This window comes from Anarhichas minor, unplaced genomic scaffold (assembly GCF_050575085.1).
Source record: "Anarhichas minor isolate MPS153535 unplaced genomic scaffold, ASM5057508v1 ptg000082l, whole genome shotgun sequence".
NCBI lineage: Eukaryota > Metazoa > Chordata > Actinopteri > Perciformes > Anarhichadidae > Anarhichas > Anarhichas minor.
Genome location: NW_027466528.1, coordinates 576125 through 597912, shown reverse-complemented (window position 1 = coordinate 597912; position 21788 = coordinate 576125). Strand labels below are relative to the sequence as shown.

The 21788-nt window shown below is 44.3% G+C and overlaps 1 protein-coding gene across 1 annotated transcript; it reads right to left on the bottom strand.

Moving 5' to 3' along the window:
• Positions 1 to 1406: 1406 nt before the first annotated feature.
• map2k6 (mitogen-activated protein kinase kinase 6) lies at positions 1407 to 21241 on the bottom strand. The gene is made up of 12 exons (XM_076081627.1): positions 20865 to 21241; positions 10477 to 10540; positions 9774 to 9822; positions 7889 to 8002; positions 7458 to 7577; positions 6441 to 6557; positions 6302 to 6353; positions 4332 to 4459; positions 3937 to 4014; positions 2702 to 2841; positions 2077 to 2122; positions 1407 to 1525 (listed from the first exon to the last, which is right to left on the bottom strand). The coding sequence occupies exons 1-12, from the start codon at positions 20953 to 20955 to the stop codon at positions 1448 to 1450; spliced, it is 1077 nt and encodes a 358-aa protein (XP_075937742.1). The 5' UTR covers positions 20956 to 21241; the 3' UTR covers positions 1407 to 1447.
• Between the last annotated feature and the right edge of the window lie 547 nt (positions 21242 to 21788).

Sequence of the window (21788 nt, the reverse complement as noted above, 5' to 3'; positions counted from 1 at the left end):
AGATCCCTGCATCCTCATCACTATCCTCACTACAACATATGAGAGGCACATAGAAGGCAAGTTACACTTTTAAAAGCATTTACGTGTTTGAGCCAAAAATAAGTCTCTGATGGATCAAGTGGTCAGAGGACAGCAGTTGTAATAAATAAAGAGAAACTGCAGTAAATAAGTCTGGGGGGGGGGGGGGGGCTGGATCTAAATAAAAACAACAATAATTAATATAATATTAATAATAATAGTAATAATATTCAGTTCTTTTCATGTTGAACATGGAGTGGGGAGGGTTGTGATTGGCTCAGTACAGACAACAAGGAGAAGATGTTCTCCCACAACTGACCACAGTGTCCCCACACACACACACACACACACACACACCGTCCAGCAGGGCTGCTCTATTCCCCCCGTGAAGGTAGCGAGGAGTCGGCCTTCTGGCTGCAAAAACACATAAATAAGAGAAGCATCGCTTTGACTGAGGAGCTCTCAGTGACTCGATGGGACTGCAGAGGAAACATCTCTAACATCTCTAAACAGTGAGAGAAAATCATTATCTCAACTGTGAGCGCAAGAATCTCAAATTAATCCAAAATCCTGCAGCCCTGCAAACACACACACACACACACACACACACACACACACACACACACACACACACACACACACACACACACACACACACACACACACACACACACACACACACACACACACACACACACACACACACACACACACACACACACACACACACACACACACACACACACACACACACACACCCCAAAACGTGTAGTCGACCCCTGCTGTAATCAAGCGAAAGCAGTTGAAGTGCAGTTCGGCATTTGTGACTCGGAGCCTGCAGGTCTCCAACTCGTCTGAGATAAATTCTGTACATGCAGTCAATTAATAAACCGATGCACTTTGAGTATACAAACATTTAGATTACACATAGATTACATCATTCATCTTTTTATTATATATATATATATATATATATATATATATATATATATATATATATATATATATATATATATATATATATATATATATATATATATATATATATATATATATATATATATATATATATATATATATATATATATATATATATATATATATATATATATATAATCTGCATCTTTTCACTCCTGCTTTTTTTCAGCAAAAAGAAAAGAAGAAAAACTTGAGTTTGACCACGACGACCTGAGGTCCACGCGGTCGACTCGCTGACTATCGTTGGAGTAGAAGGCGGGATAATCGAACCAAAGATTTAAGGATTCCAGACTACGTGTGAAGCCCCCCCCCCCCCTCCATTTCAGATGAGAGAACAGGTGGTGGGATGGGGGCAGAAGGAGGCTGCGATTGATGCTTTTTGTTTGTTGTATTTTCTATTCTCGATGACCCCCCCCCCCCCCCCCCCCCCCCCCCTTGCAGGTGAGGCGACTCAGTCCCCCAAGATGACCTTCACAAAGCTGGCCACGTCGGTTTCTTTGGCCTCGTGGGACGTGAAGAAAGGATGTTGCTGAGGAAGGAAGACGACATTCATTTAGTCAGATTACACAAACACGACGTTAGATAACATTACATAACATCTGTCCAATATCACTTTGACTCCCAGAGAGGAGAGATGGAAGCTAAGCTAACCCAGCTAGGACCCGAGGCTACTCCACTGCCCAGCATGCATCCTGGCTGTCTGACAGCAGCGGGAGGTCGGTGACTGTTTAGCCCACATCCTCACAGAGACCTGGATCCATGGTGGTCCAGGATCAAGCTGCACTTGACGGGCGGACAGAGAGCAGGACTCCAAACACAAACAATGCTCTCCAGGAATGTCCGACTGGTTTGGTTTTGTTTGTCATGAGTTTGTTGTGTTACAGACGAGCTACAGCTGAGTTTAGTTGTGCATCCCTGTGTTGCATAATGACAATAAATCATCCTTGAATGATTTCTGCAGCATCTCAGCTCGTCTAGCTCGTGTTCTATGAGAGGAGAGGACGTTCACACGCTGGTGTCAGTGCGCCCTCTGGTGTCTGACTAACGGTGTTACAGGAGCTCCATCGATGGAACACTCACCATGAGTTCTGTGTAGGTCGGCCGCTCTTTGGAAACTTTCTTTAAGCTGCAGAAGCAAAAAAACAAAAAAATCATTAATTCACAACAGATGCAGCTCATCACAGACACATCAGCACTGATCTCAGCCTTCAGACTAACTGTGATCTCAAAACATACAAATTAGTTTTTACTCTCAGGTGAAAAGGGTCAAAATAGATTTCACTATGTACTCAATCTAAGTCAATTATTTATTGTATTACAAGTTTTCTGAAATGTTATGTTTAAATATGCAAATGAGGCATTATGTTATCAAATATGTGCTAATTTTCACACATTTCTAGAACAGAAATGGGAACTTTGGATGAAGCCGGTTCAGCAAGTTTTAGTTCGTCAAACTGAACATCTTTGAGTTTTGAGCTGTCGGTCGGACCAAAGCATCAACTTGGACTCGTGAACGACGGCTCGTTTTTAAACTATTTTAAATGTTTTTCAGAATAAAGCGTCACAGTGAGCTTCAGCTGTCAGAACAACAACAACAACTACTTATTTAAAGAGCGAAGAGCTCAGCCTTGAATGTTAGAGAGAAGAATTTAAAATGTGGAACTGAGTGTTTCCTGGCTAATTAAGAAAAAATAAACACGCTCACCACAGAGAGCAGAAGTCCACGAAGTCGGGGGAGAACTGGTCGGCAGGAAGTTGTGGCGACGGTTCTTCCACCACCTGCTTCAGCTGCTGGAACGGCGTTCCCCACGAGTCGTACGGGAAGCGCAGGATGGCGAGCTCGATCTGAAAGAGACGTCGCCGAGAACATTAAAACTAAGGTGGTGATTCATCACCATCACGTCCAGCAGTGACGGACGAGACGACGTTTCAATTTGTGCTTTTATTCTTTGCATTACCGATCATCTTCCAATATTTATTACGACTAATTTAATTCTTATTTAATTCATTTAACGGTTTCTATAATTGATTATTCTTTTGTTTTTTACAGCTTCTCCAACGAGAGGATTTAATATAAATATCTTAAATACCTTTGAGAGTGTTTTTCACTATTTTACTGACATTTTAAAGACTTAATTAAACACAATGAATTAACAGATTAATCATTTAAAGCTGTCTGTCTTGGTGTTGGAGGAACACACTAACTTAACTCGTACTTTCATCAGTTTTCAGCGTCCTCAGAAATATTCATATTTATTCTCTTAATGTTTTTCCATGAATGTGCTGATTTCGTTGAGCTTCTTCAGCCGGCGTATTGTTCAGGATATGTTTACGTTAATGTAATTCATCAGTCTGCATGTAAACCCACTCAGGGACTCCAACATATCTAATGATGCATCAGATATTAGACACGTATTCTCCTGAGCTGCCTCACTTTGCAGCTATTTCAGTATTCGGCGTCCCGGTGGCTCCGAGCTCCTCGAGGAGGAACAGAGGCTCCAAAATCACCGAAGTGTGTTTGATTCCTCGCACTGATTGCTCACTTTGTGCTGATCTCTCAGAGCTAAGACTTAAGAATTCATAATGAAACTGTTCTTTCTTTTTTCACCTCCATCATTTAGAAACACTCGTTTGCTGGAACATTCGCTGCTCGTCTTTAAAAGCCTGAACAAGAAGCAGAGGAGGATGAGCCGGCGTCCTACGATGGGACGATGGGATGTCTCATTTGCAAGTTGGAAACTTGCAAATGAGAAAGCTCTGAATATTTAACGACTCATAATAACAACGTCTAGACACGACAGTGATCCGACGAGAGCCGTGCCTCATAGAACGAGACTTTCATTATGAATGGTTTTCACCCCTCACGTACTTCTGTAATAATGAGACAAAGATATTAAAACCCACTGACATGATGAATAAAAAGACATTAAGCTGATTTACCATCGTGATTCCTAAACTCCAGATGTCAGATTTGATGTTGTAGCCTTTCTGGTTCGTCTCGGGGTTGATCCTCTCCGGCTGAAGGGACACAAGGAAGGAGGACGTCACTAACGGCAGCGGTTGTTGAGGACGACCTGCACTCCTCTGTATCATCATAAACTCTTTGTTCTCACACACACACACACACACACACACACCTCTCCATGTAACATGTAACCGGGTTCATTAAATGTGTGGATGATAATAAGAGCCAGACAAGTGAAGCCGGACAGATTAATGAGCTGAACTCACTATAAAGACTCAGCTGATCATCCTCTGCTGGTTCATCACTATAAGCGACTCCTTTCACATGGCCACTTGCTTTAAAATGAAGCTTCACTTGTTTTCCTGCTTACCGCCATGTAGGGTTTGCAGCCGGCGTCCATGGTTTTAGCCACGGAGTCGACCAGGTAGCCGCTGATGCCGAAGTCGCACATCTTCACCTGACCCTGGGTGTTGATCAGCACGTTGGACGGCTTCACGTCTACAACCGGAGAGAAAGACGACACGACGAGCAGCAGCTTTAGTGGTTCCTCACAGAACAGCAGCAGCTCTCTGTGGTCTCTGGTGAACACAGACTGTGTGACTCTTACTTCTGTCACTTATAATCTTTCATGAAGAAGTGACGCAACACGAGCCACACAGGAAGCATCAACTCTTAAAGGACCATAATTATAAACTGCAACTGTAACCGTGTGCTTACAAGTTAAAGCTACTCGGCTACAGATAATGTCAAGTTGATCTTTGCCGACTATTCAAATAAGGCTGTACAGTCTGGAAGTGTTTTTTCTATCTTTCCATTTATTTCTGCATGGTATGGAGATCAATGGGCAGGCTCTTGAAACATGCTTGAGTTGTGTGAAACCCAAACTTTAAATGTCAATGTTCCCTCTTAAACTTCTCTGGGACGCCTCTATCACCGTCTCTCACAAGCTTATAGGCCTCGAGCTTGAAACTAGAGGCATTGGTTCGCTATGAAACTAGACGTCTGAATGAATCCATCGGTACCAACCATGTGGTGCTAGCTTGTCGGGAAGGACGCTCAAAATTCAAACCAGCATGGCCATATTCACAGGGGTCCCTTGAGCTTCTCACCTCAACATATGTGAATGAAAATAGTCTCTTTAGCTTCTGAACGCTGCACTACGTTCACCAGCTCGTCTCTGACTGTCTGTCTGATGTTTGTCACGATTAAAGCGCAGAGAGTGAACCGAAACCGAAAACAAGGATCTGAGAGATAATCATCTGTGAGTTCACCGCTGAGAGGGATTTAATCCGTCCTTCATACAATCGTATCGATAAACGCAGCTTTTAACGGAGATCACATAACGTAACTTCGACTTGATGTTCACTCACTGTAATGGATTAAATGACTCATGCTAGCTCCAAGAGTCTGCTGTTAGACTTGTAATGTCATACGGAAATGAATGGAAATCAATGGCTGCCTGAAAGGTCAGAAGAAAAATAGGTTTAACATTTAAACAAACAGCAGTGTGACTCTGAGCTAATGGGCTGAAACGCCGGTGTGGTCCTCTGATGAGAGCAGAAAGCAGCCGAGAGACGATGCATCACAGAAGTGGATATTGACACGTTAACGGGTTCCCACTCAGAGTCTTACCTCCGTGGATATTGACACGGTCTCTGAGAGGGTTAACGGGTTCCCACTCAGACTCTTACCTCCGTGGATAATGACACGGTCTCTGAGAGGGTTAACGGGTTCCCACTCAGACTCTTACCTCCGTGGATATTGACACGGTCTCTGAGAGGGTTAACGGGTTCCCACTCAGACTCTTACCTCCGTGGATAATGACACGGTCTCTGAGAGGGTTAACGGGTTCCCACTCAGACTCTTACCTCCGTGGATATTGACACGGTCTCTGAGAGGGTTAACGGGTTCCCACTCAGACTCTTACCTCCGTGGATAATGACACGGTCTCTGAGAGGGTTAACGGGTTCCCACTCAGACTCTTACCTCCGTGGATAATGACACGGTCTCTGAGAGGGTTAACGGGTTCCCACTCAGACTCTTACCTCCGTGGATAATGACACGGTCTCTGAGAGGGTTAACGGGTTCCCACTCAGACTCTTACCTCCGTGGATAATGACACGGTCTCTGAGAGGGTTAACGGGTTCCCACTCAGACTCTTACCTCCGTGGATATTGACACGGTCTCTGAGAGGGTTAACGGGTTCCCACTCAGACTCTTACCTCCGTGGATATTGACACGGTCTCTGAGAGGGTTAACGGGTTCCCACTCAGACTCTTACCTCCGTGGATATTGACACGGTCTCTGAGAGGGTTAACGGGTTCCCACTCAGACTCTTACCTCTGTGGATGACTTGCAGATTGCTGTGCAGATGCTCCAAAGCTTTTACTATCTGTAACAACAAGAAGCCCGTTCATTAGAGAGTTGCGTAACAAATACGCGTCATTAAGCTAACGTGAGAGTTTTTAAGCGAACCCACCGAGACGGCGATCTTTCCCAGGATGTCCTCAGGGATCGTCAGGCCCTTCTCGATCACCTGTTTGTAGAACTTGTCGAGGGACGTGTCCATCAGCTCCATGCAGATCCAGACGTCGCCCTGGAAACAGACGAGACACATTTGGAAAGAGACAAAAAAAAAAACACCAACCAGCAGGACGCATTCCAGACAGACGGACGGGAAGCAACAGATTGTTTTTTACAGTGTTTAGAGTGAAAATGAGGAAATCCTGAACAGGAAGTTGTCTGCGTCCGACAGTCTCCACAGGTGTTCGTCATTAATACACTCTGGAGGTTTCTGTGGAGATCCGGACTCACTGTCAGATACCGGTTCATCACAGATACCGTTGTTCTATGAGGCATTATAAACATACTTAAAACGCATTACAATCTGCTTATAGATCTGTATAATTATAGGTGTAAGCACTAATAAAGATTCATAATTCTAAAACAATCATCACACATTAAAACCATTTCATAATGACTACGGTGTTATAACACATCACTCACTGGAAGGATCATAGTGTATTATAATGACTTCACACATATCTGTGTCACAGTACGTTTTATTATGTCTTGTTTTTTTAATGATCATATTGGTTGATATAGTGCTATAAGATTTTTAATGATTATCTTTATCAACAAAAATCCAGTATTCAGGGTTCTAACATTTTTTTATACTAATACAAACGACAGTATTTGTCTTTGAGAAATAAGAACATTTTCCGAACAAAACTAATTTATTCTGTTAATAAAAGAAGCAAAGCTTCTAAATACTTGTTCTTAAATTCATCATGAACCTTTTCCAAGCAAAGAGGAAGTAAACAAGACTATGAATGAAAGCAGACGTTCAAGGCTATCTTTTGGTACTCGACAGTGGTGATACTTGTTGCCACAGACACATTTAAGCCCAAACACTAAAGAGCATCGTGGTTTGATACACAGCGCTGTGGTTCAGGCTCTAGTCGACTCATACTTGTGCGTCTCTACAGCGCGTTACCTCTCTGAACAGCGCTCCGTAGAAGGTGACGGTGTAGAAACAGTCCACTGTCCTCATGGAGATGTCCAGGTCCATGAGCAGCCTCTTCTGCTCCTGAGTGTTCACTGTAGCCCGGATCCGCTGAGGGAGGACCAACAGAAGTACAGTACATTGGTGTTAATGCCTTTGTGTTCGTCTCCATGCACGTTCTCTCTCTTTGTGTATGTCGCTGCTGTTTAAAGAGGAACTAAACCCCCGAACCCCTTTGTTCAGCTGAACACCAATAAGTGTATGTTGTATATGTAGTAGTTGAATTTTACATATTGCTATAAATATACATAGTGACCGTCCGCTACTGGTTGAAACCTATTCAACATTCGTGTGGTGCTGCTTTATGTTCTGTGACTGTAGCATGGTGGAATTAGCCAGCTAGCTAAGGGAACGTCACTCACCTTCACCGCCATGATCAGGCCGCTGGGCACGTGCCTCATCTTGTCCACGACGCCGTACGCTCCTCGGCCGAGCTCGCAGATCTGCTCCAGGTCATCGGCCTTCACCTCGAAGTTCTGCTCCGGACATGATGAGGGAACAACAGTTAAGTGTGTGTTTACATTACTGCATTCAGTTGATGTCACTTCTTCTAAATTAATGAAAACATTTGATCCGCCTTTATTAGCGCGCAGTGGACTGAGGTAGGCAGAGAGAGAACGATCAACTCTATGTACTGAAGGAGAACGGATTTTGAACGGAATTGTGAGAAACCAAAAGAATAAAAACCTCGTTTACAGAACGTAAAGAAGCTCTGAAGTCTGGATCACTAAACGTCTTTTATTCACTCGGACAAACACAATAAATCAGTTCGACTTCTGGACAACTCCAGCACACACAAAGCAGGAACCTGAGCCAACGGAAAATTCCACTTATTTGATGAGTTTAAAATAAATAATGTTACGGCCCGGTGGGCGATAAAAGGCATTCCAGTCTCCCCACAGTCACAAGAGCTCACCTCGGCTGTAATGTTCACCGGGCCGTTCTTTACAGCTACCGGACGCTCTACTGAGCCGAGAGAGGAGCCATGTAGGAGTCCAAGGTAAGAGGAGTGAGGACTCATGTAGGAGTCCAAGGTAAGAGGAGTGAGGAGTCATGTAGGAGTCCAAGGTAAGAGGAGTGAGGACTCATGTAGGAGTCCAAGGTAAGAGGAGTGAGGACTCATGTAGGAGTCCAAGGTAAGAGGAGTGAGGACTCATGTAGGAGTCCAAGGTAAGAGGAGTGAGGACTCATGTAAGAGTACAAGGTAAGAGGAGTGAGGACTCATGTAGGAGTCCAAGGTAAGAGGAGTGAGGAGTCATGTAGGAGTACAAGGTAAGAGGAGTGAGGACTCATGTAGGAGTCCAAGGTAAGAGGAGTGAGGACTCATGTGGGAGTCCAAGGTAAGAGGAGTGAGGACTCATGTGGGAGTCCAAGGTAAGAGGAGTGAGGACTCATGTAGGAGTCCAAGGTAAGAGGAGTGAGGACTCATGTAGGAGTCCAAGGTAAGAGGAGTGAGGACTCATGTGGGAGTCCAAGGTAAGAGGAGTGAGGACTCATGTAGGAGTCCAAGGTAAGAGGAGTGAGGACTCATGTGGGAGTCCAAGGTAAGAGGAGTGAGGACTCATGTAGGAGTCCAAGGTAAGAGGAGTGAGGACTCATGTAGGAGTCCAAGGTAAGAGGAGTGAGGACTCATGTGGGAGTCCAAGGTAAGAGGAGTGAGGACTCATGTAAGAGTACAAGGTAAGAGGAGTGAGGAGTCATGTAGGAGTACAAGGTAAGAGGAGTGAGGACTCATGTAGGAGTCCAAGGTAAGAGGAGTGAGGACTCATGTAGGAGTCCAAGGTAAGAGGAGTGAGGACTCATGTAGGAGTCCAAGGTAAGAGGAGTGAGGACTCATGTAGGAGTCCAAGGTAAGAGGAGTGAGGACTCATGTAGGAGTCCAAGGTAAGAGGAGTGAGGACTCATGTGGGAGTCCAAGGTAAGAGGAGTGAGGACTCAAGTAGGAGTCCAAGGTAAGAGGAGTGAGGACTCATGTAGGAGTCCAAGGTAAGAGGAGTGAGGACTCATGTAGGAGTCCAAGGTAAGAGGAGTGAGGACTCATGTGGGAGTCCAAGGTAAGAGGAGTGAGGACTCAAGTAGGAGTCCAAGGTAAGAGGAGTGAGGACTCATGTAGGAGTCCAAGGTAAGAGGAGTGAGGACTCATGTAGGAGTCCAAGGTAAGAGGAGTGAGGACTCATGTAGGAGTCCAAGGTAAGAGGAGTGAGGACTCCCTGAAGGGGATTAGGAAAGGTGCAGATATGAGATTACCTTCTCTCCGATGGTCACACAAGCTTTTGAATCCAGATCTCTGGGAGGTCTGAAACACACAGAAAGACATTTTATTACTGATAAACTGATGAAACACAGTGAAGCAGAAAATACACGTCAGAAAAATGCATTGAAGAGATAAAAATCGAATAAATTAGGAAGTCATTAAATTACTCAATTTGAAAAAAAAATTCATTAAAATTAAGAAATTAAATAAAATTGAAAAGATAAATGAAATAAAAAATAATTCCACAACGTGAATGCAATGAAAGCTCACATGTGCACAGAGTGAGATGAAGCTGCTGCAGGTTTTAAATGACGATGAGTCACTGAAAGACGTTCTGAACGTTTCGCTCAGAATCAGTTTGAGCTTCACGATAACAAGAGCGAGGACACGATGTTCATGGAGGAACAACATGTAACTAATAAGGTCTTATTGTGTTGAAACGATGCAAATGTCAGAGGAGTGATGTGAGGAAACGAATACTTTTGCATTCACGGTTGTGTTTGAGTTACAATACCCAGAACACGCTGATGCACTCGTCATGAGAAAAGATAATATGAGCATCACTCAACGTCCTCCTGTTGACTGCAGGGTCTTAGATGATCAGTAAACATGTTCGTGTTAATAACGGTGTGGGACGATGAACACAGAGCCGTGGATGTGATGAAGCTGTAAACATGACGTAGTAAAGAGCCTTACACTGCGGCGGGAGGAGGCTGCTCAAACACCTCCCTGGGGAGCTTGAGCACCGGCTTCCTCTTACCTGGAAACACAAAACACATCATTAGAAAAACCTCGACAGAAACCATGTGACCATGTGACGTGTGTTACCGTTCGTGTAAAGGTCTTTGTGTCAGACCTAGGGGGTGTCGCGATATCATGTTTCGTGAAACTGTAAACTTCAAAAACACTTCATTGATTTTTAATTAATAGTTTACATCCAAAGATGTAAATTGCACTTTGTATATTGTTACGCATCAATCATCAAGCCGCATTCCTTGTATGTGTAACGTACTTAACCATAAACCGATTATGATCTTCAAACCAACAGCTCAAAACTCACAGACATTCACACACACACACACACACGCACGCACGCGCACACACACACACACACACACACACACACACACACACACACACACACACACACACACACACACACACACACACACACACACACACACACACACACACACACACACACACACACACAGATAAAAAGAAGCAAATCTTTACATTTAAGAAACTGGAAGCAGTGAATTATTTTTGCCTAATTAAAGACGATCAATCGATTATTGAAATTGTCCACCTCTGAGCTCAGCGCCCGCTGGAGGGAAAGGAGGCCCAGGAGAACCAGAACCAGGACTGAGAGGGGAGTCTGGTGTTCAGAAACACTACCACTTTATTCCACAGGGGGGCGACATAACCAACACTAAGTTAAAGTTCCTGGTAGCAGCTTTAAGTTACTTGATACAAACATGCCCAAAACGTTGGCTGCAACTAATGATTGTTTTCATTATTGACGGATCAGTAAAATGTTAAAGAGTGAAAAATGCTCATCACAGTTAAACCTCTTCAAACGACCAAACAATATAATTGCAAAGAGTCCATTTTCTGAAATGCAGGAAACATTTGGGAAAAGGAAATCATAAAAACAGTTTGATTCAAATGTTTTGCTTTAATCCCAGAATGCATCTCTTCTGTGTCTAACGGCCCAGTATCCCTACAAGACCTCTGTGAGAGTGAAGTGAAGCAGAAAGCCGACTGATGAGACTCCAGAGAGGACGGCCGAGCACACCGCCAGATGAAAGCATACTTAACTTCTTAACATAGCTCTCGGGATGAGAGCTCAGTGGATCGTCCTGCTCAACCTCTCTCTCTCTCTGCAGCAGCAAACCTCACCATGAGAACATTCTGTCGACTCTATTCAGACGAGCTGCTGCAGCTCAACCACAAAATCAAATCTATGTACGGAGTCAAGGAAACCTCTGTTAGAGCCTTACTGACGTTCAGATTCTAGTTGTTCTACGAGGCACGCTTGTGCTGAGTGACACGTATCTGCAGGTTCAATGTCAGAGCGCTGATGACTCGCTGCTTCTGTCCAGAGATTACAGACACTTAAAGAACTCCCACAGAGTGACTCAAACTTCCTGCAGCCGGCGTCGAACACAGAGAGCTTCCCGTGCGTTACGTCCAGGCTACGATTCCTACGTTTCATGTTGGTACAGCGAGCGGCCTCATCGCTGACTTACGCTTGGACGCAGCGAGCGACTCCAGATCCTAACTGCACAGAACAGGTGCTGAGAGCAGGACGAAGAAGACGAGGAGGAGGAGGAGGTCTGGCAGCTCAGGTGTGCTCGCTTCATCTGGAGGTGCTGCACTGGCGGATTAATGGCCGGGCGCCTTGATAACAGGACGTCACAGGTTGCTAAGGGTGTGACTCAGTGTGTGTGTGTGTGTGTGTGTGTGTGTGTGTTTGCCTCGTCTCCACACAGCATCTGGCTCAGACCTCCTCAGACTGGGTTGAGCTGCTACGAGCCAGTCAGCTGTTGCAGTAAAACCGCAGGTTAGGATCTGTTCTGACAAAGGAGGGGCAGCCATGTTGGATCTTCCCCCTGATGTGTGTGTGTGTGTGTGACGCTCTGAGCAGCTGACGCACCAAAGCTTTAAGGGCCATATTTAAGACCGCCGCCCTTCTGATGTCACAGAGTAAAACTGAAGGTGTGTCGACGGCTCCAGAGGAATAACTGGAAATTCCCACGTTGCTGTCTTGTGAGGATCTGTCAGTCGAAAAGCTGCCCTGAAGGCATATCTCACACACACACACACACACACACACACACACACACACACACACACACACACACACACACACACACACACACACACACACACACACACACACACACACACACACACACACACACACACACACACACACAGAGAGTGTCCTGCTTCGTTCAAACAGTGCAGGGCGTGACTCTGCTGTGCTATGCGGCCTTCGACCGGTGACCTCTCGCTGCCTCCAGCTCGCTGCACTTTGCAAAGCAGCTTTGTTGCACTAAAAATGTCCGTCTGAGCCCCTCCTACACGCATTCACACAGACAACAATAGGAACTGGAAACCAACTCTCTCTGCTAACACACACACACACACACACACACACACACTTCCTCAGAGTGTTTCTTTTAATGCTAGAACGATTATTTTTAATCTGCATCAGTAAACTGGAATCATGCTGATTGGCTGCTGGTGCTTAATGGAGGTGAGAGATGACACCGCTGCATCACCATCTTTCCCTCGACAACAAGCCAACAGGATTCTTCTGTTGACCCGACAACTCAGTATTACTCAAACACATCTTTTTGTTCTCTTCTTTTATTGTTATTTGTTTTATATTGTTATTATTATATATGATAAAAAAAATGTATTGTCCACACAGCTTCTGTGTCTGTGATGAGAAGTCCTGAAGGTATTAATATAAAGGAAGAAGAGTATTTATACCTTTATACTAAAAGCTGCTCGTCTTTTAAACACGTTTCATATTCAGGAGTTGAAATCGGGTTGTATAGAAGTCTATGAGAAAATGACTCTACTTCTCTCTTGATTTATTACCTCAGTAAACATTGTAAACATGAGTTTATGGTCTCAATCTCTAGTTTCAAGTCTTCTTCAATACAGCATGATGTTCATTTAGTACATTATGGTCCATTTAGAGTCAAACAGACCATAAAGCAGGGGATGCTTTAGGGCGGGGCTACACGGTGATTGACAGGTCTCTACCAGAGACGTATACGGCGTCTCTACGTCACTGCTCCTCAGTCCAGATATGGTCACTTCCTGTTCACTGGTTATGAAAAGTCAAGATGGCGAATTTCGCCGAACTCAAAGCTTCATAAAGTCCACAAACCAACGAGAGACGTCATGATGACTACGTCCTCTTCTTATAAACAGTCCGTGGTTGCTCCATGTGACAATAATCTTAATAATATCCTGTAGTTACTATTCTATAAGCTAGTGTTGTGATGTTTGATATGAGAGAGAACATCTCTGAAGTCTCTCTTCATGAGGGAGATGTGACCTGATTCTCTACATCAGTTGGCGTATTGAAGCTGGTGCAGTCTGAGCTCAACTCACTGGTTCTGGAGGAAGACGTGGATCAACGTCACTTAAACATTTATTAAGACGTCCACAAAATGACCTAAAAGGAACGTGTTGAGAGCGTGATTCAGGCTCCGCACCAATGGATCCACATACACACCCAAAACTAATCCGTTCCTCTTGACTCACTCTGGCCGTCCTCTAGACCTTCACTGGACTCTGACTCATGACCTGTTGACCAACAAGCAGCCTCTTCAGCAGAAGTCATCACACGATCGATGCATTCTCTGCATTGACTCTACGTGGAAGTCTGTCAGAGGATTGACCGCAAACACAATGTCGGAACAAAAGCGTCACTGTGGGACTGAGACGGAGCCACAGCAGCGCCTTCTCTTCTTCTGCAGCCGTCGGTCCAAACCTCAACATGAACATTCAGTCCACTTTGATACAGACACACAGGCGAACGATGCGCGGTGCTGCAGGTGTGCATGTTGCTGTGGTGATGCAGCAGAGACAGCTGCACAAACCAGACTCACGGCAAGCCTCAACGGATAGAAGTGGATTCAATGCTGGAGAAACCTGCTGCTGAAGAAAGGACAGAAAGAGACGAGAGAAGAAGAGAGGAGGTGTGTGTGTGTGTGGGGGGGGGGGGCAGTGGATTATGTAATCTGTGCGGCTGGAAGGAGAACGCGCTCCGCTTTGATTTACAACGAATTCAGATCTTTGATTTAAAGGAAAAATAGCAATTTATTATTGATCGGTTCCGTGATTATTTAGGTAAACGGATTTCTTCTTCTTCTTAAATGGAAATATTTGCATTCATGACAATATAGATTAATCAAGAACATTGGGAGGAGAATAGTTGTTGTGTTGCAGCTGGTACACTTTAGTCTGACCTGAAGACCTGCGTCATGTTTCTAACATGTTCAATATCTACATCTGACAAGCAGTGAATATATATAATATAATATAATATATATATAAACATGATAATTCGTTGACTTTGGAAACATCGCGTGTTTAGAAAGAAAATGTTTTAAAGTGCAACGCATCAATCTGATGAACTTTGTGATCTTGTAAACTGTTTCATCATAAACACATTGGTTGGATGGATATGAATGGTGACGACACAGCAAAACAGTTGAACCCACAAAGCACGAGACGGGTTGTTTTTAACCCCTCGAGCACTAAAGCTCAGTTTAAACTCGCAGTAGTGAAGCCAGCGTTTGGTCGGGCACCTCGGATTTTGTCTAACTTGGTGCGATCACGTGACTGAGACAAATAGTTCACTGATAAACATCACTGATGTCTGATGTCACTTTTAGATGCTTTAAAAATCTACATTTAGATAAATATTTTGCAGCCAAATACAGGATATTCAACTGTGCTTCTTTATAATGCTTTTAGTACTTGAATTGCTTCTTCACAGATCTTATATTAATGCAATAAAGTGAGATATGAGATATGAGTGTACAGATAATAACAATCCCTCTGATTGAAAGAGGTGCTCTGTTTGTAGCACAAGACATCAAGACAGCATCATCGTGAAACACAATGCGGCACAATAATCGTTCTGTGACGATTATCTTCGCTGGAAATCAAAATCGTGACTGAAAACTAAATGTGAGTCACTTCCAGCTGAACTTAAACAGTGTGTGTACTTGAAGGCTGACAAGGAGACGCAGTGATCAACCTAAAAATATCCCGCTCTCCACATGTTGTTGCATAACTCAAACACACAATTCCTTCCTTTTATTCCTGCCGAGCTCAGCGCGCGTCAGGCGGAGTGGGTTCATTAAAAGCAGCGGCACACATCAGTCCCAGCGACTCGCCAGCACATGAGCTCCACATGTGCGGAGCGATGCCAGAGCGAGGCCACGGGAGACGGGTGTCTGCGCTACCCGCGTCCGCCACACCCGGAAAAACCAGCACGCATCGGCCTCGCCGTGCAGAGAAATAATGCTGACAGGGAAGGTTGGCCGGGTGGTGCAGAAACAGAGACGTGTGTGTGTGTGAGAGGGCAGATGATGGCCAGCCTGCGTGATAACAAGCCCTGGATCACATGGCGCCTGCTGCTCTCTCACTCACTCACTCACTCACTCACTCACTCACTCACTCACTCACTCACTCACTCACTCACTCACTCACTCACTCACTCACTCACTCACTCACTCACTCACTCACTCACACACACACACACACACACTCACTCACTCACTCACTCACTCACACACACACACACACACACACACACACACACACACACACACACACACACACACACACACACACACACACACACACACACACACACACACACACACACACACACACACACACACACACACACACACACACACACACACACACACACACACACACACACACACACACACACACACACACACACACACTCTCTCTCTGGAATTCCAACAATCCCAAGAATTCCCTGAATGGAATTCCACAGAGCCGGAGGAAGACGGATCAATCACAGATGCAAGGAAGGACAGGAAGAGACAACACGGAGATCAACACAGGACAGGGGGGGGGGGGGGGGGGGGGGGGGTTTGAAAATAACTCCCGGCTCGCTCTGGCAGTGTGAGAGATACTCTACACCTCCAAAGATGGCCGCTCCATTAGGTTACAGCTGTCGGATGCTGCTTTGGGGATCATGTCGTCAGCGGCTCGCATTGCACTTCCTGTGCACTCGGATCAACTCGAGGCGGTGACCACGATGGCGAGGACATGAGATGTTCACTATACCATGATGGCGGTCAAATCAACTTTAACTTTGCTTATTGTGCGTTTTGTCTCTTTCATGGTTCATGAATTGCATTCAAGATATGAGAGTAGTGAGAGAGTCCGTAACCACAACTGTCTATGAAGAATGATTTGATCGACAACCTCCGGTTCTTTATTAAGTGAAGTTAAAGCTTCATGTGTTAAAGCTGCATTCTCTCTAGTGTCCACCAGGGGGCGACTCCTCTGGTTGTATAGAAGTCTATGAGAAAATGACTCTACTTCTCTCTTGATTTATTACCTCAGTAAACATTGTAAACATGAGTTTATGGTCTCAATCTCTAGTTTCAAGTCTTCTTCAATACTATTGTATTACTGTTATTCTATTGTTCATACATGTTTGTATATTTATTCAATTTTATTCTGTTTTAATCTTGAATGAAACTCTGGCACAAGAAGTTCCATCTTATCTTATAACTGGCCTCCAGCTGTCGAAACGCACTCTTTAATGATAAAGCACAATTTTATAATTTATAGCTAATTATTTCACGGTCACTATGGATGACGGCAGCATGTTAATGGTTTGGTCGATTGTTTATTTATTAATTGTTCAAGGCTTATATCAAGTAAAATGCAAAACAAATCTTTTTTTACTATTTTCTGACTTTTAATAAATCAAACATTTGTTGAAAAATGTATAAAGAGAGGAGTCACTAATGCAAATCTAAAACATTCCACTGGGTTTTAACGCAACTGTTCTTTCTGAACACACACACGCACACGCACACACACACACACACACACTTTCTCTTCACGGCTGACGTGCTGATGATTTGTTTTATTCAACACAAGCTGAAAATAGGAGTGCTTTGAAAAAAGAATAAGCAGCATACATACAGGTGTGGAACATTATTGTGCATCCACTGCATAGAAGTGACAGACTGTTCTACGGTGCAGCAGCCCCCCCACCCCACCCCATTTCAGCAGCGAACCTGCTGCCATCACGACCTCGACCACGATCTTAACTTTTCTGCAAAAGCATCTCATACATGCGTCATAAACCTCTGTGCACAGGTTTGAAATGTCCTAAATATTGTTGCTAGCTGTCAGAGAAGTAGCTGCAGAGTGAATGCATGCATGCTTACTCAGTCACACCCCCCCCCCCCTCAGAAAAAGAGAAGTACAGTAAGTGGATCATGTGAACAACGCTCTGAACATTTCCACTGTTATTGCAGAAAAAACTAAGCAGCTACAGGCCTGGAACTGGACCAACAATCGGCCCCGTCGAAGCAGCAAATGTAGTGCGAGTGCAGCCTCCGTTTATCTGCAGGGGAGCGAGGGCCGGCCGGGGCTGCAGGGGGACACGAGGACCAGATAAAGAGCAGAGCGCACAACGACGAGGACAAAGACTGTCCAGGACACACAGAGCAGCGTTAGAGACCCAAAACCTAACATGCATCTGAGCGCAATGATGTGAGAGGAGAAGGAAACCTGCAGCAGAGAGAAGAGACTTCACTCAGTCTGGCATGATTTCAAGAAAACACAAGGACACCGCGCTTATTTTAGCTTCGCAGATTTGTACTCATTTCCTTCAGCGGTTGTAAGTTACACAACACTTTCATGTCTGCGGAGCTGCAGGTAACAGTTCGGTACCAAGAACAGTGTGTTCTTTACACGCAGGATCAAAATGATGTTTATCAGATTTATAATCCGGTTTACAGGCGGCAACCTCCGGTTCTGACGAGTGAAGCCAAAGCTTCATGTGTTAAAGCTGCATTCTCTCTAGTGTCCACCAGGGGGCGACTCCTCTGGTTGTATAGAAGTCTATGAGAAAATGACTCTACTTCTCTCTTGATTTATTACCTCAGTAAACATTGTAAACATGAGTTTATGGTCTCAATCTCTAGTTTCAAGTCTTCTTCAATACAGCATGATGTTCATTTAGTACATTATGGTCCATTTAGAGTCTCTACATCACGCATTCCAAATACTGTCACTTCCATTCATTGGTTGCAGAAAAAAGCATTTACAAAAATCACCAATAAAAATGTTCATCAATGTTTCCAAAAGCCTCAAATGACTTGTTTTGTCCACAACTTAAAGATGTTCAGTTTACCGTCCCAGAGGAGGAAAGAAACCAGGAAATAGTCACGTTTAAGAAGATGGAAATTAAAATGACGAAACCCATTTATGGATGATCAAAGTAGCCGATTCATTTAATAGTCGACAACTAATTGATCAGTAAAACTAGAGTGTTGTTCTGTTGGCTAACACTAAAAGGAGGAAACCAGCGATCGAAGCTGAACCAGAACAACAAACCACCCGAGAGGTAAAGTGTGGGAACGTTTAGATTTCAACAACACGACAGCAAAGAAAACAACGTAAAAACAACGTGAAAACAACGTAAAAACAACGTGAAAACAACGTAAAAACAACGTAAAAACAACGCTGTTTACTTCCTTAAAGTAACGACAGCTTGGGATCAGGTTACTTGGGTTGAGTTTTAATAATTCATTCAAATGATATTACGTGTTAGTTCTCATATGTTCAAAGTTGACTTAAACTGTAACAACGACATGCTGGTTACTGTAACTTCATTTCCTTCAGCAGTTATGAGAAAAAATCAATATTGTCTGGAGCTGCAAATAACAATTATTTTTCTAATCAATTAACTAAATCAATCATTTATAAAACAGCTCCTTTTGTCCGACGATGTGAAGAGTTTCAGTTCACAATCATGTAAAAGTGAAAAGATGGCAGCTGATCCTCAAAGTGGAGAAGCAGGAACAAAGGTGATGTCATCAGTCAGTCCAAAACAATACAAAATAAAATATCAAATCTATTATGACATAGCAGGAACTGGAGAATGAACTAATTGATTATAACAACAGTTGTAAGATGTCGTTCTGTAATAAACGAATCTTTGCAGCTCTGATTAATAATTCACTTCTTCATCACTCAGCGTTCAGCTGACGGACACAAGTCCATTTTTGTTCTAGTTTGCCGAGTCGAGGGAAACAAAAAACTTTATGGAGGTGAAAAATCAATGAATCTGCTGTCGGCCTCAGCTCTAGATGAGTGTGTGTGTGTGTGTGTGTGTGTGTGTGTGTGTGCTTCCTGCACTGCACATCATCAATGAATGACAACAGAAACCTACTTCTGCTCTGCAGGAAAGTCCCGAACCGACTCATTCATCTACACACAGACTAAAAAATACAAAATAAATGTCTGTGCATTATTCATCATGAACTGGCTGCAACAAGACAGTTCCTCTGTGTGGGCAGAAACACTGTGAGGCTCCGACCATCGGGGGCTCTCTCTCTGCTACCTGTGTGTGTGCGTGTGTGTGTGTGTGTGTGTATGTGTGTGTGTGTGTGTGTGTGTGTGTGTTCAGCATGTTGTGCAATAAACCAGCCTCACTTTGGACTTCTTGGAAAACACACAGTAAGGGGAGGAAAAAAAGAAAAAAGGCGCCTGAGCTGCTTTCTTTACTGCAGCTGGCTGCTTGTTTTTGTCCTGAAAAAGCTGCATTCAGTGAGGAGCCTTCAGAGCTGCAGGACGCTGCTCCACACGCTCAGAGCTGCTGCTGCTGCTGCTGCTGGTAAAGTTCGGGGTCAAAGTGTGACATGCACGCTTTTTGTATGCACGCTGAGGAGAAACAGGCTGGACATCAGGAGTCTGACACACATCCAGGGGCCTGGACAGAAGCAGCAGCTGACAGACTAAAGCCTGTTCCTGAACGCACCACCACTTAAATGCTCATAAACAAATTCTATTATTAGATTTTCATTTTCTGCCCCATAAGCAGAAGCAAATCAACACCCAATAAACACTCAAGAGTTGACCCCTGGCAGCTGCAGGCTGTCACAATCCCGGATGCACCTCCTGCAACCAGAACCACGCACACGTCTATTTCATCATTTACCTTGAGCGACGTGCACGAGCCGTGCACCAACTCGTGCAGAGTTCATTAGAAAGAGGGACTATCTCGTGACTATTAAAGGCGCCCCTGTGCTCGACATCCCTGCCTGAGCGCCGCTAATAACGTCAACAGGGGCGAGCACACGCAGCATCGTCTTACCAGGAACTGTGCAAAGGGGAAGATGTGAAACAGGAAATGCAACTGACCCCCTTCTAAACCATGTAACTTTAAAATGCACCGGCTGCAGCGGGTGCGTGTTGCAGACCGTGCAGCAGAGATTGCATGTCGGTAGTTTGTGCACGGATCGGTTTCATATTCTTACCTCCCTTCGGCTGAGACATTTCCCCTTTGCTTTGATGAGGGGGAGGGGAAGCACAAAAGACTTTGCCTTCTTTCTCGCTCCCTCCCTCCATCGCCCTCGCACTGGAGCTTCGAGCGGCTCGCTTTTGCAAACAAAAGATGCACAAAAATTACGAGCCTCGGTCTTCATGCACTTGGAGCCTTTCTGCGTCCGGAGCGTGCGGCTCGGTGCAGGGCGCGCGGTGACGGATGCACGGCCCCCGCGGGCGTCGGGGCAAAGAGGTAATTCTGCAAATGCACTGCAAAGAATTCTCCGCAGCAGTTACATGATGGGCCAAGGCTGGCAGCTGAACGCTCCTAACTTGGATCAGTGTGAGCCCCTAGCGAGAGAACGTTCTTCCTGCTCGGCGCGCAAAGGGTCATGGGAAAGGTAGTCTACGGCGTTTACGGCGGCGGATTTATCTTCAGGTTTTGTTTTAACAGGCGCTAATGTGTGCAGGTCGCGCACTTGATTTTGTGTCGACTGAATGGTCTTAAAATGTCAATAATAAAAGTAGTTAATTTACTAAAATATATTGGAATATTATTACTGATGCATGAATGTGTGAGCAGCATGTTTAGCTCATTTGAATTACTTCTACTGTTTGCTGGTTTCATGTTAATGCTTTAATGAACTGATTATATTGTGATTTTCGTTGTTCCTCACCTGTACAGAGTCACGTGTTGCACCTTTGAGCTGTGTAATTACAACTTGAATAAAACCTGTTTTATTTGTGAGGTGATGAAAACATGAAATCACAAGTTTCAGTTAACTTTCAAACTTTTATTAAAAATCGTTATCAGGTAACAGTGATTAATGCAACAGTGGATCTAAGTAATGACTTTAAGCACATACATTAACTAATGAAAAGGTAGTCGGACATCTACAGAAGTTAAGAGAGGTTTT

Bases quoted from the DNA above. Each gene is read 5' to 3' on its own strand.
- map2k6 (XM_076081627.1), bottom strand. From the start codon at position 20,955: ATGGAGGGAGGGAGCGAGAAAGAAGGCAAAGTCTTTTGTGCTTCCCCT. The intron at 10,541-20,864 runs GTAAGAATATGA...TTGTGTTTCCAG, and splicing joins AATGTCTCAGCCGAAGGGAG to GTAAGAGGAAGCCGGTGCTC. The intron at 2,842-3,936 runs GTAAATCAGCTT...CGTCTCTTTCAG, and splicing joins GGAGTTTAGGAATCACGATG to ATCGAGCTCGCCATCCTGCG.